Consider the following 20,059-nt stretch of genomic DNA (forward strand, 5'->3'; position numbering starts at 1 on the left):
ACAGAACTCTGGTTATATTATGTCAATGTATGATTTTGAGAAAGATAAATTGTACAGGTGTATTAAATTAAAAACGTTGTTTTACTTACTAATAGAAGGACGTTAAAGCTAATCATGACATAGAAGTTCAGATATTCGTTTCTTAATTCCAATTAAACATGGAAACTTATCTAGGATCACCAATGAAGATGTTTTACAATAAATACAATAAATGTTTGTAAATCAATATACTATTCTACAAACTAAAAAGGAAAGACAATATATATATATATATTGGCGATATTTTGTTGGGAATATTTCTAAGAATGCTGGTTTGATAGTAGTATGCTATAGTTGATACTTGATAACAACAAGGCAAGCTAAATCATGTTTTTTAAACATATTTTGTATTAACAGAATTTTATATTCTAAACTTAACTCACTCCTTAAATACGGATTCTGTTTCCTACAAATTAACATTTATCAAATATTTCCTCGTCAATAGTGTTAGTTATAATTAAATACCCTTATTGCATTATCTTAGTTAATCATGAATAAACATATGAATAACCGTTTTGTAATATATAAATATATATATATGTGTGTGTTGTTAAATCATTCTTTCAAATATACCATACTTACCATGATAACGATGATTTTACGCCTTGACACAGATGTACGGGCCAGTATGGAGGGTTTCTTTAACTACTGGACAGTGGTCAAGGTTTTTATAGCCTGTGTAGCAGTATATTTATTGTCCTGTTTTCTTTTTAATGTGACAAAATCGTGATTTAAAATATTAAAAGGAATTTGTTTTTGCTGTGTATAATCAAATTTTCTTTTATGTATTTACAGTGGACACACTTCGGACATGTCCTGTAATTAACATGAGACCGGGTTATTCGTTTGTGCTGACCACAAATACATATGTTACGTTGTATAACAAGCAAGTAAAAGGAAAAACGGACAGGGGTGACTTAAAGGCTAACATCACACTTGGCAGTGTCCATTTGTATGTAGGTTCATACCGTCATTCCACTAAAGGAAACAATAAAAAAAAATACAGCAATTCTTAATATGAAGGTATTCGGTATATCAATCATCCTTGTAAATATCTGTACAAGATGAAATAAAGGTAAACAGAAGTCATGTTGATATATCTGAACATTTCTCGGATAGTAATTATATAAAAATATACAGGAGCAAAATGAATTCGCCATGATCTGAATAAGATGGTGCATTACTGCACTACTTTCACTGATCGAGTGTAATAACTTGTTAAAAATAAAAAGTAAATTACGATTACGTTGATAAGAGACCCTGGAAATTGTAATATTTATTATGGATGTAGCTAAGTGTTTTGAAAACAGATGTCTACTTAGACGGCTACAAACAACTGAACATGAAGGATACTGGTTCCCCTCGGTATTTGGATTTCCTCTTGCTTCTATTAACAGGATACCATTTGGAGTATATTAAAGTAATGAGATAAATCCTTCACATAATTTCTTTAGTAACCTTAAGCATTTAAAGATTAATCAAGTTCCCCTTTTCACGACAGTTCAGTCATAAACGGATTTTTTCCTCCTTTCAAGCAATATGAGCTTAATTTCATATACAAAACGCGTTTAATAAATCTAACTTTTATTTATGACATTTTCATTAATTTTTTGTTCAGTGATTCCTCGCAAAACATGTTTACATTAATATGTTTGCTCACTCGTGTTACTATTGGAATGAATTAAAACGTGACATGCAGGTTAAGTATGAAATTAATTGAATTATGAAACCAGTGCACTAACCAACACGGATTTTGTCATTATCTATCGATATTTTGTGTGAAATCGGAATAGTCTACGGCACCATCGACCCTACAATAAGGTACAAATAAAACCTAGTACCACATTATCTAAGGTAGGACTCGATTGTAGGAAAACGCGAGATTTAGCGGGTATGGGAATAGGCAACAAAAGGAATTCTTTAGACAATTCGTGTATGTTTATAAATATGAAAAAGAAAAATGATAAGGAGTATAAAAATGTACAAATGTTAGCGTAAAAGGGCATTAAAAGTTTATTTAAAAACTTATTTCACTGTGAATGTTGATTATGTGACGGATCGATTGTTTTGTTCTTTTCAATATCCTATCTTAATCTTCAATATCACATGTTATACACACTTCCGTTGGACCATTAGTCCTCGAGGTTTGCTGTTTCCTGTTCGCCACATTTTCGTGCAATAGTGGCACGGCTCAGAGTTACAAAAATATACTTAACATTGTTCTAATATTATCATATATATGAAAATCATGAAATTTATTGAATTGTAAATCTGGTGCACCTCTCGTCTAGATATTGACTTTTTTTTCGATCACATTAGGAATTCATAAGTCGGCTCCTTGGCTTCAAAATTTTGTCCCTGGGGAGTCTTTAAATGACGAAACAGCTGTATTATGCAGTTCAATTCATTGTCTGGATCTTCTCTATCTAGCTCTAAATTTGTATTAAAAATGCTATTCACTTTTCTTTTGCACAATTTTCTGACAATATGGAGAAGGACGTACCGCACTCAAGAAAATTTGATGCAAATTTCACATATCAAAACTAAATGAATTGTGTCGTGTAAACTTTAATCCATGATTTATGTTTATTGACGGACATAAGTGCAACGACGACAGATTTTGATGCCAAATAAATACGTAAACATGAAAATAAATATGGAATTAATTTGAATCACCTGGACGATTTCTGGAAAAGAAATTGATAATCATGTGTGAACTTCGCCATTATATTGGACAGAAACAATGAAGCATTTAATTATGAATAGTACATGTTGTAATTAATTCATTGAATTATCTAGTTGACAACATATTCGACAAGTTTGGTGCTTAGATCTTCTTAAAGACTTTTGGCATATTTATGGGAACAAACTCTGCCAACCCGTTGGCTGACTTATTTTTGTTTTCATACTAAATTGAATTTATTTCATTTCACTTTCAGATATATTGATGACGTCTTTGCGTTAAATATCAGGAGATTTATTGACCAGGTCCATCGTATACACCCATCAGAGTTAGAAACCAAGGACACGATTGACTCTTCTACGCCAGTCTCTTGATCTCGATCTTTTCCTACAACGAAACCAGCATAGACAGCTTTCCAACAAGTTGTATGATAAGCCTGATGAGTTCAATTCACTATTGTGAATTTTCCATTTTTCGATAGCAACATGACATGCATCTCCAACCTATGGTATTTACATGTCGCAGTTGATTCGATATGGTCCTGTTCCCAATACCACGATGTTCGTGCAACTGTTCTGCAACTGGACATACTCATAACACAGGGTTTCGAAAATTTCTGGAACATCTGGCCGTATTCTCCTTTTATTTTTTAATTAGTCTCTGTGTAAATCATTCGCTTTTTCATATTTTGCCCTAGTTTTATTGCGTCTTAGTTCGTATAATGATTATGATCATTTTGTGTTTTCTTGTTGTATATATATGTTTAATGAAATGAGTCGATGTTTTTGGCTTAATATTGTTTTTGATGTAATACTTTACCATGGTCCCAGACATCATGCTACACGAAATGTTGATATGAAACCTCACAGGAAACATGTTAGGTTAAAGTTATTTCAACTGTCACATTGGTTTAACCATAAAGAAATAGTATGTTTTGAATTAAAAATATATATAAGTGATTTGTCTTTTTCATATTTTAAGTGATGTTAGAGGCAAAACTTTTATAAATTCGAATAGCAAACTTCGGATTTAATAGGTATATAGTATATTGAAAAATGCTTAAATTTAATTTGTTTTCAAAGATTAAAAACAAAACAGGAAAATTGATATTATGTTATATTCGTTTTGAGACTAAGTAGTAAGTGATTTGTGTGTAGTGTATGTTTTAACTATCCCTTGCATATTTGTGTATTACATATATAATTTTATGTTAATTTTGACCTTTTGAATGATATATAAACATGCTTTGTATGATAATAAATATGGAGTATGTTGTTTAGTCGTTTTGTAACTTTATGAGGCAAATCGACATTGGCTATGTTTGACGACTACAGTAAAGTATTGTGGAGCGTGGTCAGTAATTTAATGAGTGACGTATCGGCGTATCTTCTCGAAAACGGGACTTGTGAAGGGTGTCAGTCTAAATATCACAGCGGACATCATGATTATTCATATGTCGCTCAGATTTTATTCATATCGACAATAAATGCAACCTGACAACCATTTAATAGTTGTATTCATCTATAGATATTATCGTCTCTATTTGATCAAGTTTGTTGTATGGATACTTGATAAAGAACATTCCGATAATCCTAATCATATAAGTGATTGATTGAAAAGTGTAATGTGTGTTATCTGAGGCGATTAGAATGCACTGACATAACACAGAAAACACAAAATGTCATATCATTGATGTGTTATCTATTTCTATATTCCTGTAAGTATAATCCAGATTAAAAGTTAATTTCAAGCTGCATTGTAAAGGATAAAGAGGTAATACCACTTAGGGATTGGTTGCAACCACGAAAAGGGGATTGCGATGTCAGGAAATTAAATTAAAAGATAAGGAGCTAGTGAAATTTCTGTTGAAAGGCTCTATTATCTCGTGTCTTTTGTACAATTCTGGCAAAACCATCGATGAATCGAATTTATGACCAGGAGGATAAAGTATGTGTTACTCTTATTCGATACCTTGATACACCTTAATAAATTACATGATTTCAATTCCATTTATGCCAAATACTACTCTAATGAGAATATAAAACACACCCTGATTCGTAAAGATAAGGAAAGTTTGATAATTTGTCTCATTATTAGTTTCTGTTTACCCATCTTTTATTATGCATATAAGGCATAAACATCACTCTGCTTTATAATCCCGTTACAACCAATGTATCAAGCTACAATATGTAGTGCTGCTGATACCCTCTTTAACGTGTTACTCTACTTCATTACCATGACTATACTTTCAACATTACGTCCATAATTATGAATCATGATATCAATGTGAAAGATAGAGTTTAGCCCTAACTTGTAAACAGGATAAAACCTCCAGTACCAAGCCCATTTCGGTAACCTCAAACCTAGAAAAATTCTTTTTTACCGAAAGTCTTGAAAATAATTCATTTCTTTGATTTTTCTCAGTCGCCTTCTAAAGTTTCAAACCTAAAACACTCAGCATCATTGTTGTGTCCTAGAAGGAGGAAATAATTGCATTATGCAATTTGATTAATCATTTAGCTCTACTGTATCCAATTCTAAAGTTGGATTGAAAGGTGCTATTCACTTGTGTATCTTTTACACAATTGTCATGTAATCTAAAAGCGTCACCAGAATAATCTGTCGATGAGTTAAGGATAAGAAAATGTTAATATCACGCATTCTGTTCTCGGTTTGTGTTTTATTTAAATCTGTGAGCAGCATATGTTATAAAGCTCGGACTCACGAAAACAAAACAATAATCAAAGTAGTACAAAATTTATTTCTGTGGGTACAATTTATACATAGGTATAACAGGTCACTAATATTACTTTAACCATTTTGCATTTTTTCATCTAAATATATTTATTGCTTTGAAAGAATATTTTGAAAATATTTACTATTCGATATTCAAGGACGCACATTTGTCAAAGGAGTTGACTTTCTGCTCTCATGTGTTCACTTCCTATCGTCAAATGGTGTGGCCCCCTTAGGACCTTTCCCCGCTGACGCTTCAGTGCTTGATTGAATTCCACCACGTCCGATAAACCCATTCCCAAATCCATGTCCTGTAACCATAGGAAACCGTTGCATGTTGATAGGATTCCAATGCATCATCATATTCTGTAACATTGCATTGTGTAACATACGTGGGGACTGCCAATGCATATTCGTGTTTGGAAAGCTATGGTCTGGTCTCCGAGGAAACATATAAAATGGCAATCGACCCAAATGAATGAAGGCTTGTTGGAAAGGTTGCCGTTGAGAGAATGACCTGCCGACGTTGTGCATTGAAGGTGTGTTAAACGGAACGGTATATATATGAGGAATCCAAGAACGAAGAGTCTGCATGGACTGCATGTTGTTATTATTACCACGGATGAATGCCGGTCGCCAGTGTCGAGCTGTTGAGTTAAACAATACAATTTCAGGTCACAATTTTTATTTTCACATATCTATGAATTTTTGTCAATCGCATATAATTCTGTTTAATTAAAATTGCGTTTTTTCCGGCACAGAATACTTTGAAGTTGTCTTTATTCAAATAAATAAAATAATATATGTAATTGTAAACCGCATCCTTTCAGTTTTTGAGTGAGTGATGTGTAATAGATTAATAAAAACTAATTGATAAAAATGACAAATTGATCAATAAGTGAACAAATAGAGCGAACACTCCCCAAAACAAACACGTTTTAGAGAATTAGGCATACTTTACATACAGTCAAATCTCATTATTTTGAACTCTTATAACTCGAAGTCCCAGAATAATTCGACGTATTTCCATCGGTTCTAGCCAAATTTTACACTTAACTCATAAATAATTTAAATCGCAAAATATGTTCGACTGTATTATATATCTTTAAGTAATTATTGTTGACTCTTTCTAATCGATGTTTTTATTCGAAGCATTTATGTAGTCACACTGAATAACACAGAACATACTAACCTCGAACGTTATTCATCATGTGGTTAATAGCCATTGGACTAGCCATCCCTGCATTAGGCCCCCATTGACTTACACTGCGTGTAATTCGATGAGAAAGCGTCTCTGGTTCCAACAAATAACCATCTGCAAACAGAAATTTATATCGATACCCACGTGCCTAGAAAGCTCTTTACAACATAATAATTGATAAAATTATGCATCATCATAATCACTGATGTGTTGTTTTTACGTATTTTAATGACATTTAAAAAAAATTGGTAATCAAAAACTTGTCTAACGCCTATAGATGTTGTATTATAAATGCTAAGCTTATATTTCTATTTTGTTGGTATTTCTTTACTCCAGTCAGTAAAATCAACAAATCCTACCTAATATAGCACGCAATTGTTTACTCACCTGCAATGTTGTAACGCAAAACCGTCGCCAGTCCAAGGATGAAGATAGATGGCAATAACATTGTCTCTCGTACTTTTTTTCCCTTGTATAAAAAACATGAGATATATTACAAATGAAAGAAATATAAATTATGATAATACATAAACAACCAACGTAAAGACAGATTTCAGAATTATCCACATTAGTGCTATGATGAATAATGTATGAATATAATTCAACTTAAAACTTTAAAGTATGTTAATGGTATAAAGTTGTATATTGCAGTTAGATATTGATATATCTTAATCAAGTATCACTTACCTCCTTAGCGGTCAGACACGTTGATTCGTCTACAAGCCTTTTATGAGTAAGTTAATCTTACATACCATTAAAACCTGCCCATTTCACCTTTGTCATTGTAACTGACCAATGCAGGCGTGGCGTATATCCTGTCAGTACAAAACAAACATAACCCTAACTTTTAACTTGATTTCCATTTACTTACAGTAGCTCTTTCGGACTTCAGCTGTGACAGGTAAGAATACCAATGATAAACATGCAGTAATGTATTTCAATGATTTATTGTTGTCCATATTCACATTGATAATTTTTCAGTTTTTGTTTTTTTTTTATTTAAACATTTTTTTTCTGATGATGAAACATAGTAAATTAACTGTCAAACATCGGTAAATAAGATTTATAGCCTACTGAATAATAATCCATATGAATGCAAAATTTCAGATTATGTAATACTCGAAAAACTCGTGCACCAAGGTAGATAACTCTTGTTAGTTCACTCTCATTAGTTTTTGAATTATTTTATGATATCTTTCTATAGATTCTTCTACATCGAGTGCTGAAAACAATGAAGTACACCATTAACTGTATACTAGAACTTTTCTACTTAAGCATCGTCTATTTTGACATGCTTCAATTTTTTTTCTATTTTCAAGTCATTCATTTTCAAATATATACATTTCTGTAAATGAAACCGAGGCTTTTCTGTTTTACTTGCTGATTGTCAGACTTATCAGAAAAGAACTTCAATTAAGAGTTTATCAAAATACTTATTGGGTATAATAAAAATATGATTAGACTAACAAAACACAATTTAATTTTTTGAAGTTACATGGTATCTTTTGTCGAATATTGGAGATTCTTGACTTCTGTTTCATTTCTTTTTGTTCTTCTGCAATATTGAAGCATATTACTCTATATTCGGTCTGATTTCGTCTAATTTTGCACTAAAATAATAATACAAATTATTTAAATTATGTCTCATTATATTCTGTTTAATAGTTGATTTTTTTACAATAAATATATCACAAATATTGATTACTGCAGTTCAGGAATGAACTGTACATTGCTATTACAGATACTATCATAGGCTAGGTCTAGAAGACACATGATTAAGATGATATAAACAAATATCTGAATTACCCATCAATTTTATAATATAATGGTAAGCCGAGACACACATGTGAACAAACGTGAAGTAAAAGTGATTATTCAAGGTATACTGATAAATGTTTACTTCATTGCATGATGTCAACATATTTTTCTTGAGCGATACAAACCTCGTATGATTTAAGAAAACAATCATCTCTGTAGCGGAGTCTTCGACATATTGAAGTTTAGTATCACTGACGGGCCCTAGAAGGGTGAAACAGTTGTATGATGAAACGCCACTGATGAGTCCTAGAAAGACGAAACGACTGTATGATGTAGCATCACTGACGAGCCCTAGAAGGGAAAATCAGCTGTATGATGCAACACCACTGATGAGTCCTAGAAGGACGAAACGACTGTATGATGTAGCATCACTGACGAGTCCTAGAAGGGCGAAACAGTTGTATGATGAAACACCACTGATGAGTCCTAGAAGGACGAAACGACTGTATGATGTATCATCACTGACGAGCCCTAGAAGGGCAAAACAGCTGTATGATGCAACACCACTGATGAGTCCTAGAAGGACGAAACGACTGTATGATATAGCATCACTGACGAGTCCTAGAAGGGCGAAACAGTTGTATGATGCAGATCAATTCATTGTTTGGCTCTACCTACTGTATCAAACATTATTTTCGTTTGAAAGGTGAAATCGTTTGTGCCTTTTGTACAATCTTATGAGAGCAATGAAGTAATAAGTAAAATTTCGTATAATTATCCTCAGCTCATATAACTGATATTTTCTATTTGATTGGGTTCCCACAGATGCCTCCGCCATTATCCAAGCAAATTGTACACGTCTTATTACCTGTTTCTATTGGGTTTATCATATTTTCTGTAGACTTTTTTATTCTATGATTTCAATTCAAGTGCCAACATTTTAATAGAATTAATGTGATTTTTTGCTTCAAATTTCTCCTCTGGACTTCTGCAGTCTGAACATTGCTGAAGAGTCCTAAAGATGGTAAACGAGTGAACAGTACCTTTTGATTTAAATAGAGAAAAGGATACAGAGATATATTATGAATTAAACTGCATCATAAACCGTAATTCAATAATTTTCATTATTTTCATTTGTCCGATAATTTCAAAAGAAATGTCAGGTATATGTGCATATTCTGACCCGTGTCACTATTTCAATGAGTTAGAACGTGGTATACAGGTTACGGCTAACCTAATGGACTAGAACTCCATCAGCAATACCTATCACCCACAATCTTAAAGATTATACAAAAGACACATATACTATATATATAGTATACGTTAGTTTATACAGTATCGATGAATGATTCGTTCATTATTTGTATATATGTTATACAATATCTTCAATAAATGTAATGTTTATGAATTAATCAGATGAAGTCTTTCCTCAAGGAAGCCGTTCCCCAATTTTTAAAGTGACTTCATCACAGATAGGAAGACCAATTAAACTATTTGAAATTGAATTTGATGAATAATAAGACAACCAAGCAAAAGATATAACACTCATTCTAAGCGTATTGTGAATTATTTTCAAACAAGATTTGTTTTATCTATTTTACTTTGATTTGAAGTTTGCCTCCTAGGTTTCGAGATGCGGGTCCTAAGTATCACTGACGACGAGTCCTAGTAGCACGAGACGGCTACATATAAATCTCAGAATATGTCGCCTTGTTAATTACACATTACCTGTGAAAAGATTAGCTTACTATTTGTTTTTCTTGTTAGTAATTGTTTTGAATGCCAGTATATGTAAATTTTAAACTTTCTTTTGTGATTTCGACTATAGTATATTAGTATACATTTTAGTACATCTATTCGGTATATATTTAGTACATTAGTATATGAGAATATATGGATGGCGTATCATAAGTTTAATTATAAAGATGAGCCAATATTATCCATCATTTACTAGAGCTTCTTTTAAATTGATGAAAATAAAAGTAATAGAAAAATTGTTATGTAGGCAGAGCAACTAACTTGAAACTGACGAGATGAGAGCTACACATAAATTAATACAAGAATAATATTTTATGTTTGATGTTTCATCGATGCAAAAATATCGCCATATCATGAAAGTGGTATCATTTTCTTAAAACGAGTACATATGTAATGATTAAGAACGAAGTTCATAATACTATAGCTTGATGAGTAACAAGGAGCAAATCTAGACACTACACATTTTGATGTAACAGTAACAATGTAAAATTAGTATTTTGAAAATATTTATTGCATTATCTATACAGATTCTATTGTTCTGTTACCGATATTACCTTTCATTCCTGTAGACAGTCTTAAGATTTAAGCTTCTTGACGTCTTGGATTTTGACTCTAGCATCCTTGAAATCAGTTCCGAGTTGTGGACGAAGATCAAACTAAAGATATTATGAGTTATCCATTTATACGAATCGATATTAAATGGATTCAGGTATACAGATGTAAGTACGAAGTATTTTAATATCAGTTATAATGAGGGATGAAACTGTTCCTGAATTAGCATAAAAATGTTTATAAATAGACATCAATATAGATCCAACGATAATTAAACTGCATAAAAAAGACCAGGCCCGCTCGTGCAAAGGTTGGTCAAAGTTAACCAGAAGTTAGTGAAAATTGAAATTGGTTCCACTGATGAAACAGGCATTTCAACGCAAAACTGATAATGCAAAATATCAATATGATCTTTTGCAACAAATATACATGTATGAAACGATAAAATATGTTAAACGTTTTGGTTAATTAATATTTGTAATTTACATTAATAATTACTTATTTCTAACCACGCTTTGAGCAACTGGGGCAAGGTTGTACAGATGACATAACTGAAAATAGAATGAGTTCAAAATAATAATCGTGTGTTCATGCATAAATCATGTCATGTTGATATCATGTTAACCCATCATTTATTCACTCTTGTGTGACCTCACCATCCGCTAACAGAACTAGAAACGTTTGTTGAGTGTATCTGACTCTTGCTTTTGACAAACCATTTTATCACGACATGTCAATTTCTGGCTTTGAACAAGGTGTACATAGCAGAGCTGAATATGAAATCTGTGATGCTGGGATGACCCCGTGCAGCTTACAACACTTGGTTCCAGGATGAGATATATGTCAATCCGATGACAAGTTCCTGTTGTTGGAGGGTATAAATGGAAGATAAGGACCTCTTTACGGTGCCAAGAGCCATTTCATATCAAGCCAGTAGCTGTTCAGGTAAGTTACGAATATGAATAACTATAACCCATTAGAGGCTAATTTTTAGATAGAGTAGAATTTTACCTTCAGATTGTTTCAGTTTCCATGTATTTTGTCAGTACTAGCGATGAATGACTCGTGAATACTAATCATTTCTTCTTTTTAAAAGAGCAATATTCATATGGTTGAAAAGTAAATACATCAAAAGTCAATATTTCGAAAGCTATGTATTACAGGGATTATAATGATGATAAAATAATAAATTTTCGAGATGTCAAAAGTGCCGAGATCATAAGATGATCGATACCTTATGCATTCATAGAGTAATGAATGTTGATAATTTCGATAGAGCTTTCGAAATAGTTGGAGTTTAGTAGATAAATTGGAATCCAGCATATATACAACCTTTTTTTTGGCCATATATTTTGTCTATCTTTTACTCTTCCGGAACACCTGGTCTTAATCTTCTTTTGCTTTTTCAGGAGTTTCCGTGTAAAACTTTCTTTTGTTCATATGTTGCTATAGTTTCATTGAATTTGAGTTTTGATCATGATTATGTGTACATGTTAGTATTTTGACGCTCAATATTGTGTATTTAAACGAAATAATATTTGAAAGAATACGATATAAAAGATAAAACAATATTCTGTATAAACAAATGACAATAGTTAAGTATTACTTTTAGGGTTTCACATATCTGGTCGATGACAATTATTATGAAATTTCAAGGTAAAGTGTTTTCATATCATTGTGTTGACAATGGCATATGAAACTTTCCCGATGAGCAACTGCATATTACGTAATTTAATGAAGAAAAGTTTCATATTTGTTTACAAAATGTATATTCTAGAAAAAAAAACATTCAAAAAATACTATATATCAAATATATTGGACATTAAAGATATTCCAAGGTTATTTGTTACCAGTTGTGTATTTGCTAACAATACTGAAATATATTACGATAAGGTGTTTCATAGTTCATATAAAAGAATCTCGCAAAAGTAAATTCGTATTGACCCCCTTTAGAAATATATATTCAAATGCTCTGTGGTATACATTTTGCATAAAAACTTGGATTTCGAAATTAAAAAATGATATTTGTTTTTACATGTTTGATTTGAAATTGTAACTGTGACGTTTCACAAGTTGATGCTCTGTTAAACTGTCATGGTTTTAGAGACAAAACCTCGATTTATATTCAAGAATTTGCTGAATATTTAATATGGTCTTTGTTAGCTTTCAGGAAAAACAGAAAAAAAAACTATAAAGCAAAACCAAATTTATCTACCTAAGAGACAACGGACTTAATTTCAAGCTAGACATAATTTTGAGGTCGGCTTGATTTTGAGTTTTAGGGTGACATCTTCATATCGTCTATAAGATACATTTGTAAAAGTATATTAACTATTTTTTAAACTTAGATAATTCATCATATCATATATCATATCTACATATAACATTAGTGATGTTAATACCATACCTGGTTATGATCGGGAAGAGTGCAATAAAGTTCAATATATAACTTGTCGGCATAACAATATGTCTTTTTAACATTAAGTATCATTAACTCCCGAGAAAAACATATTGCAGTTATATGATTCAATTTATTACCTTTTAATTATTTATTATGGATATAATAACCATAAATTTTCGCTACCAGACATTCTAACTTTATAAAAATGTGTCGCTATTGTTGGTATTTGTCTGGAAATATTTTAGCATGAATATGTCACAGAATGGAAATCGAGGTGATGTATAATGATGCATTATGCACAGCGCATAACAAAGCTGTATCAAAATGTATATACAAGGCACACAGACTGGACTAGAAAATGCAAGACGCAAATGTGATCATTCCTTCCATAGCCACCCAACCAACATGTTAGAGAAAACTATCAAACATTTAATTATGAGATCTATCTTGTTGCTTAAGATAGCCTCAACCTAGCGAATGCATGATTATAACAAAATAATAACATTTTAGATTTATTTTCATCGGTTCGCTTGTTATCTAGTTTTTATGGTATAATGTATAAATGTTGATGACCAGGTCTTATATACATATAAATACATGGAGTTTCGAAATTTCAATTTTTTAAAAAGTTTTTTATTTTGTTGTATTTTTACAGGTTTTTTAATTAAAACTATTGAAAACAAAATCAAATAGAAGCAGTCAATTTTTGTGCATTTTCAATTCATAACGTAATACATGGCCCATGTTATACTATAACATCATTATCGACTCCTGACTGACGCAGCTAATAGAAAATGCTCCAGGGTGTAGAGAACTTACTGATATATGAAAAATATGCATGGTCAAATTACGTGATTAAACCTCTTTTTTCAGAAAAGCATCAATCCCGAGTTAAAAGATGAAGATGAATACGTTTTTCAACAAATCCTTTCTCCTACTTTGCCATGTAATCTTGTTAGTGTCTGCTGGAGGAAGTTCTGAAATGATGAAGAAAATGATGGGAGGTATGTAAATACTGTCAGATTTGCATTTTAGTATTTAACTATAATATCATTTCTATTTTTCCATTTAATGTTCATTCCTTATTAAAACATTTTTGCGACTACTTTTATATTTCTATTCATCAAGCTAATCAACAGTATAGACGATTTTACTTGAATGTACATTTGAACTAATCATTCTGTTTAAGTTGTTGATATTGGATAATAACTATGTATTCCATTCATAAACGTATGCTTGGAAATAGCATAGAATGGTCGATGCAAAATATGATTTTATTCCAGGAAAAATGATGGGAATGCCAGCAATGCCGAAATCTATGGAAGGTATGTCTGCTGGTATGATGATGTCCATGTCTAATCCAATGATGCCAATGGGAGCAATGCCAATGGGTAGTATGCCGGTGAGCATGGGAATGAAGCCAATGGGCGGTATGGGAGGAATGCCTGCTGGTGGAAATCCTTCTGGAATGAAACCTGCAGGTCCGGCTCCTGACGAAATGGAAGGAATGGGTGCAGGCGAAGAGGCTGGAGCAGCAGCTAGTGCCCAGAAAGGAGGCAGCATGACGAACAATGTCATGATGATGATGGCTCCAATGGGCGGCGGCATGGGTGGAATGGGCATGATGCCAGGGGCAATGTCTCCGATGATGAAATACATGATGAAAAATAGGATGATGATGATGGGCGGTATGGCAATGAGACCCATGGGAAGTATGTCCATGGGTGGCATGAAACCGATGTACATGAAACCTACCGGAGGTATGCCAATGGGAGGTATGATGTCAGGTATGCCAATGGGTGGCATGAAACCGATGGGCATGAAACCTACCGGAGGTATGCCAATGGGAGGTATGCCAATGGGTGGCATGAAACCGATGTACATGAAACCTACCGGAGATATGCCAATGGGAGGTATGCCAATGGGAGGTATGCCGAAGGGAGGTATGCCAATGGGTGGCATGAAATCGATGGGAGGTATGCCAATGGGAGGTATGCCAATGGGTGGCATGAAGTCGATGGGAGGTATGCCAATGGGTGGCATGAAACCGATGGGCATGAAACCTATGGGAGGTATGTCAGGTATGCCTATGGGTGGAATGAAACCGATGGGTATGAAACCTATGGAAGGTATGATGTCAGGTATGCCTAGTGGTGGAATGAAACCAATGGGCATGAAACCTATGGGAGGTATGATGGGTGGTATGCCAATGGAAGGAATGATGGGTGGTATGCCAATGGGAGGAATGATGGGTGGTATGCCTATGGAAGGAATGAAACCTATGGGTATGAAACCTATGGGAGGTATGATGTCAGGTATGCCTATGGGTGGAATGGAACCAATGGGCATGAAACCTATGGGAGGTATGATGTCAGTTATGCCTATGGGTGGCATGAAACCGATGGGCATGAAACCTATGGGAGGTATGATGTCAGGTATGCCTATGGGTGGAATGAAGCCGATGGGCATGAAACCTATGGAAGGTATGATGGGTGGTATGCCTATGGAAGGAATGAAACCGATGGGTATGAAACCTATGGGAGGTATGATGGGTGGAATGCCAATGGAAGGAATGATGGGTGGTATGCCAATGGGAGGAATGATGGGTGGTATGCCTATGGGTGGAATGAAACCGATGGGTATGAAACCTATGGGAGGTATGATGGGTGGTATGCCAATGGAAGGAATGATGGGTGGTATGCCGATGGGAGGAATGATGGGTGGTATGCCTATGGAAGGAATGATGGGTGGTATGCCTATGGAAGGTATGCCTATGGGAGGTATGAAATCAAGTGGTATGGAACCTATGAAAGGCATGATGGGTGGTATGCCTAAGGAAGGTATGAAACCTATGTCACCCATGCCGTCGAATTCGAAACGTAAGTAAAACAATTTGAATCACACGCTTTAGTTGTGAATATAATGAATCTTTGAGATATCTTCCTTTTCCCATTTATGAATTTATGAATCAAACATGATATTCTAAAATGGAAATGTGTTCTTGTTCTAAACGGAGATGAATACGGGTTGCTTCGGGAGGTCAAGGTCGAGCCCATATTAAACGGGAAATATTTTATTCCATTTTTAGCTTAAATTCTCAAATCAATAACAATGAAACATGACATGTTTATGTTAGCAATCTTTAAAGGCTATCAATTTAGGTCAAATGTCAAATAGTTAGAACGCATGTTATTTGCATATGAGAGGATACAAGTAATAATCTACAATCGTACAATCGGTGGCCAATTGAAAAGATAATTATCTTATTTACTCTTTGGTTCAAACACAGATGATTTGTTTCTTTGGGGCCTCCCTTAAAACTATTTTATTACTATTTGTTTTCATCATCGAACGCGATTGATATCGCCTGATCACTTTCTGCTATCACTTGTTCAAACTATTCCACTGTATTTCACCTGTATCTTGATTAAGTTACAGGTGCAAGTTTGTATAAATAAGAAAAAATCATATGTATTCAGATCAATGAAGATAATAATACTAATATATATATATACATTTATCTTAAATATTTATATTTATGAATTTTACTGGCACTTCTGTAATGAAGAATATTTTTTTCTTTCAGGAGGATCATACTAACGCCTCGGCAAATACCAAACATTCTGTTCATCAACTTCATGTCATACTCAGTCTTTCGTGATTTCTTACATATGGAGCAATAAATCTTAATTACAAATGCAGATTTTTATCATTTTGTGTTTTTATTTTCGACAGTGCAGCATACACATAATAATACCGAAAAATGATTTGATGCAGAAAGGTTTAATCGATATGACGTCATTTTGTGTATATATTGAAGTATAAAAATGTTTTTCTATGATATCCTTAAACGTGAATGTATTAATAACACTGGAATGATAAACTTCACGTGCAATAATAGATTAATTGGGAAATTAAACAGCAGAGATTAATTGAAACTTCAAAATGAACAGATGAAGCATAAACCATATCGCAACACCATTGACTTCCTAGATAAATACCGAGACTATTTCATATCATCCGATCATCAACTCACATTAATCACAATGGAAATATCTTTTTGATTTTTAACCGAAACATCTGCGGACAAGCTTATCTTCAATGAGTTTGGTGTAGACTATTCTCTTATTTGTGGGAACAGACTGTATACCTCTCCTGGATGATTTGTTTTTGTTTTTTAACAATGCTTATTTTCATCAAATCAGGTCACAAAAACCTTGTCAAGTCCTTCAGTTCACTTTAAGATATATTGATTGATAATGTTTTATAATAACACGAAAGGAATTTATGAAACATGTCATTCACATATACATATCAAAACTGGAAAGCAAGGACAAGACCATTCTTCTACATCAGCCATTTACTTCGATCTTTTCTCTTCAAAAAAGCGAACATAGGGAACTATCAACAAAACTGTATGATAAGCGTGATGACTTCAATCTTACTTTTTCAAATTGTAAATTTTCTATTTCCTGATAGCAACGTACCTGCCTTCCAAAACTTTTGTTTTTACATGTCGCAGTTGATTCGATATTCAAGGGCTTTTACCCAATATCATTATGCAAGCTGCCGACAGCTGACAAATAAAATCATAGGAGAGGGTTTCGAGGAATAAAGGTTAAAGAAGTTTTGCGATCTTTACCATTATCACGTGTGGAAATGTTTGATTTATTTCTGGTCTTTGTGCGATATGAAGTTGGACGCGTTTAATGTTTGTTAGAATGGATTGTAGTTCCGTTGTTGCCGATCTTTTTGAATGTGACATCAATAACTGGAATTGATCAAGATTTTGAACAGGAGTGTCATTGAGGAAGCTGAAGATGCTTTCAGGGGTCTCCTTGTTAATCTTTCTTCCGTTCATGTATACATGGCCATACGTTTAGGACCATCCATATCTTAGATTGGGTTTCTTTTATTCGCCGTATTACAAATATTCAAGGACAACTCAATAGAATGTATAAGAATGTTTTATGCATCTAGCTAAGTTATACACAGTCTGAAAGAAGACATTTACAGAACGGGAAGAGTTGTATCATTTTAAAAAGATGTCCTCAAATAGGCATTTCCGAAGTCTTGAAAAAACTGTTACTTTAACAGTCTCTTATTAAGAAACACATCATCAAATCGCCAAAACATGTTACTAGATCAAGACGAATTATGAATCAATGACTTCAATTGGGTATTGAAATATCAACATCGGGTATAGCCAACACGCTTTCTTGCTGGTATAATTCTTGTGTCTGTTTCCTTATAACATTGATCAGACGCTAAAGCTTAATCTGAGGAAACGTTTGTCACTCTTAAATCAATGCAACCGGTTAATTCTCCATTTGTTTTGACATTTTGGATCCCATGCATTGACGTTTTGCCCCACTCATGCTCAAATGGGGTCATGTATGTCGAAATTGCAGACCTTGGGAGTGTCACTATCACTTCTTGTTAAAGATAGCCCGATCTGTCAAGGATGGGCATCGGAATGCAGAACAACTGAGGGTCGCAAAATCTTATAACGGTACTCCTGCTCATTTACAGTTCCACCAAGGACATGAAAGAGAAGTTTATAGTTTAGACAATAGCTCCTCGAAAGAGTAACACAGCCACCAACAAATATTTGTGTCAGGAACGTGATTCTGATAGTATACTGTCCTTCTAGTCTCAAAAAAAAGGACATCGCCATCTGTCAAACTAAGTAAAAAGTGGAATCCATCAGACTTGTACACTCTTTGCCAAGACCTATTACTCCACGCCCGACGATCACGTGCCCATGACAATGCCGCTTGTTTGACCCTTCAAGTCAACACAGGACGTTTTACTGGTCAGTGCTTCTGTCGGTCACCGCCTAACACGAACCTTAACGATCTACTGTCCTCTACCCTGTTGGCAGTTGTGAATGATGCTCGCCTTGCCTGTCTAAACAGAAGAATTTGACAGACCTGGGACTCGTCAACATGCCTTTTTTTAGTTCAGCTACTGCAATAAGCGGAAAATAACAAAATGGTTGACATTAAAACGTGCGGCATCTTGTTTGCATATTGTACCACCTTGAACCATTCTAGAAAATTTCCATTTTCAACATTTGCCAATTTTCGAATTGCATGTGTATAGCCTATCGGCAATGCACATGCAAACGTCACTTCAGGTGGTGAGGCAAACTCATGTTTTGTTAAAGTACGGGGTGTGTTCAGTTATCTTTAAAACGGGCGTATCGTTTGGTGGCATACGGTACCAAACACGGGAGGCACTGCAAGGAGACGACTAAGTTTATCTTATATAAGGCAAAGTTCAAGTTTTATCCAAATTTTGGTGCCATAGGGTTTCAGTTGGGATCGAGATTCTTTTTATTTTATTTGTTTATTTATTTATTTAATTTTTTTTAAATATTGGTATTTTTTCTTTGTTATTATTGGATTAAGGACAGCAACTTCATTTCTTGAGTAGGTAATACCAATTTGTATTGCTTTTCGGTTCCAGACGTTTATGCGTATCAAAGCATTAATTGCGAAAGTTTCTTGATGTAAATTCATCTAAAAGGAACAAAAAGAGCTATATTTACCATCAAATGACATCACAAATAATGGTTTTGTCCGCTACGTAAAGGTAAACACGTAATCATTGCTTTCTTACAAGTAAGTCTTCAGTCAGATCACCACTTTGTATTTTGGATTATGCTTAACTGTCTCCAACGTCAAAATGTTCATATTGTTTTTGTTGTTAATTAGTAACTACTTTAAATTTCTCCGATATTTAAATCAAACTGACATCACCATTTATTGAACATATATTATCCTGAACTAAATTCTACTATCAAAAATTGATAAATGTAAATATAAAAATTGTAAAAGGACCCCTTATACGTAAACAATGTCTCTATATGGAAATAGCTGTTAGGTGAATCATATTTACGTCGATAAATCGAAAGACACACAGGTAA

At 33.7% G+C, this 20,059-nt stretch overlaps 1 protein-coding gene across 1 annotated transcript; it reads left to right on the top strand.

Moving 5' to 3' along the window:
• Window positions 1–14,026: 14,026 nt before the first annotated feature.
• LOC132548486 (protein pygopus-like) lies at window positions 14,027–19,056 on the top strand. The gene is made up of 3 exons (XM_060212353.1): window positions 14,027–14,132; window positions 14,412–16,007; window positions 18,782–19,056. Exons 1-3 carry the CDS (start codon window positions 14,027–14,029, stop codon window positions 19,054–19,056), a joined length of 1,977 nt encoding a protein of 658 aa, XP_060068336.1.
• The last annotated feature ends 1,003 nt before the right edge of the window (window positions 19,057–20,059 follow it).

This window comes from Ylistrum balloti, unplaced genomic scaffold (genome assembly GCF_031769215.1).
Source record: "Ylistrum balloti isolate Yb309-2 unplaced genomic scaffold, AGI_CSIRO_Ybal_v1 Utg370012, whole genome shotgun sequence".
NCBI classification, from domain to species: Eukaryota; Metazoa; Mollusca; class Bivalvia; order Pectinida; family Pectinidae; genus Ylistrum; species Ylistrum balloti.